General features: G+C 41.7%; 1 protein-coding gene across 1 annotated transcript in view; it reads right to left on the bottom strand.

Annotated features, from left to right (window-relative positions):
• Positions 1–2,096, bottom strand: part of MYOM1 (myomesin 1) — a 154,798-nt gene that overhangs the window by 77,460 nt on the left and 75,242 nt on the right. The window contains exon 14 of the mRNA XM_019525827.1: positions 1,946–2,070. Within this exon, the coding sequence (XP_019381372.1) occupies positions 1,946–2,070 (125 nt within the window). The remainder of the gene's footprint in view (positions 1–1,945; positions 2,071–2,096) is intronic.

The raw sequence follows: 2,096 nt of genomic DNA, 5'->3' as shown, positions 1-2,096 counted from the left end.
GGGTGGAACTCCCCGGATGGCCCTGAGCATGATGTGGGGGAGGGGCATGGTGGCTCATGAGGAGCCATTGGCATGGGGGGGAGGGGCGGGCATCCCACGTGGGCTGTTCCATGGGTAGTTCCCCCCTCCACCAGCTGCTAGGGGGGGCAGGAATGGAGAGCCCCAAGCCACCAACTGCAGCCAAAGCAATAGGGGCAGTGGCAGCCAGATGGGAGCCTAGGAGGTTCTATGTTAACCCGTCGCAGGTCAGCTGGACAGCCCTGTCCTGAATAAAGTGTTTTAGCACTTGCTCAGACTTTAGAGTTTTCAGAATGTGAAAAGAAGCATCTTCCACAAGAAGTTTTGCAGGTATCTCAAATCACCAAAGGGACAATACATTATCATCACAGTGCTTGTTGAAGCTCCCTGGCCACTACAACGTGCCCTTTAGGGTGGCTTGCATCACAGTGTCTTGGCAGAGAAATCCCCTATCCTCTAATAAATCCAGAGACTGCGATCATTGGAGTGCACTGTGAGTGACTGTACAATTAAGATAGTCTTTTGTGCACTCTTTTCTATTAGGATGAACCATGATCTGAGCTAGATTTTTCAAAAAAAAAAAAGTTTTAATTATTAATGTTTTTCAAAAAACAATTAAGGTTTTAATGTGTGGCTAATTTTCACTGATACAGAAGTGATATATTTGGGCTAAGTACAGAAAGTCAAAAAGCCTGAGGCTGAATCAATTCAGTCTTCAGAGGTTAATCTAAGCTGCATAGATTGAACCAACAAACAAGTGAACAGATATTCACTTTTGATTCTGGAAATGCAGCCACATGCCTGCAGTAACCTACAGGGGCTACCTAAAGGCACTATTTCAGATGACAGCCTTCAGTTTGTTTTTGAAGAATTTCAAAGAAAATTAAGACGATGTTATCAGAGAACACAACATATGTTCCATGTCATCCAGCATCCAATGAGTTAACAAGTGCTTTTGGCATACAGATATTTAAAAGAACACGCAGGCAGAAATGAAGGGAAAAGCTTGCCACACTGGGTTGCCAGTTTTCCCTAAACTGGAATTGGCCTACTCCCATTACCTGCTTTTCAGAAAACCTCAGCAGAGCCACCATTTATGTCAATAAGTTGATTTACTTCATTTACATTGTAAAATCATTCAAATTTCATGAGATGGATTGAACACTGAAATACCAGAACAGAGTAAAGAACCCACAAAGTCTGTTGTTTTCCATGACAATTTTTCCTGGACCAAGGGAGGGAAGTGGATGAGACAGTTATTGCCAGAAGGATGCCAATACCTGGATGAAACAGGTATTGTCAGAAGCGGAGATAAATGGAGAACCACAAAGGATCATGTAGATTAGCAGTAACGTGATAAAGGTTAAGGAAAGACAAAGGGCACTTAAATTAAAACTGACAATTGTGCAATTACTGGAAAAGAAAAATGATGGTTATTTGTATTGACCTGAACGAGTATATGAAAATGTCAATGAAGAGGATGGTTGTGAGGGCACAGAAGCCTCTCTGAGGGATACCTCCAAGCACAACGTACATACAGATCTCCCACAAGACTAACTTTCAAATAAAATAGCCCAGGACTACAATTCTCTGTTTCCTCCATACTAACCCCTTATGTTGAAAGTCTGTCAGCCTATATCTACTAGAATGCTATGTCATGATACAATGCAAAGTGGAGGATCTTACAGCACTAGGCACATTGTTTTCTCTTTCATGAAGATTTTTTTTCCTTGTTAATTCTTTCTTGCAGTTTTCCTTAATCAAGAGTAAAAGTTATTCCTGAGTGAATGTTCAAGTTTTATTCACTAAGCACGGAAAATTCACAAGTCTGAAAAAAGATGGGCACCATAATTTGGAAAAAATATTAGGCAAGACGGCAGAATATATTTTAGAGATGACATGCCATTTGACACTGATGCTATTTTACCTTCTCCACAAAATACATGACACCCTCATGGCCTCGCTCTCCAGGAGGTTTCCAGCTGAGCACCACATAGTTTTTAGTAGCTTCAATAACTTGAAGGTTTGAAGGTGGCCCAGGAACAACACCCTCTGTAGAACAGGATAGAAGAGAGAGA

This window comes from Gavialis gangeticus, unplaced genomic scaffold, assembly GCF_001723915.1.
Source record: "Gavialis gangeticus isolate Ggan-Ray unplaced genomic scaffold, GavGan_comp1, whole genome shotgun sequence".
Classification (NCBI taxonomy): domain Eukaryota; kingdom Metazoa; phylum Chordata; order Crocodylia; family Gavialidae; genus Gavialis; species Gavialis gangeticus.
Note: the sequence above shows the minus strand (reverse complement) of the source record. Positions and strands in the feature narration are given on the sequence as shown.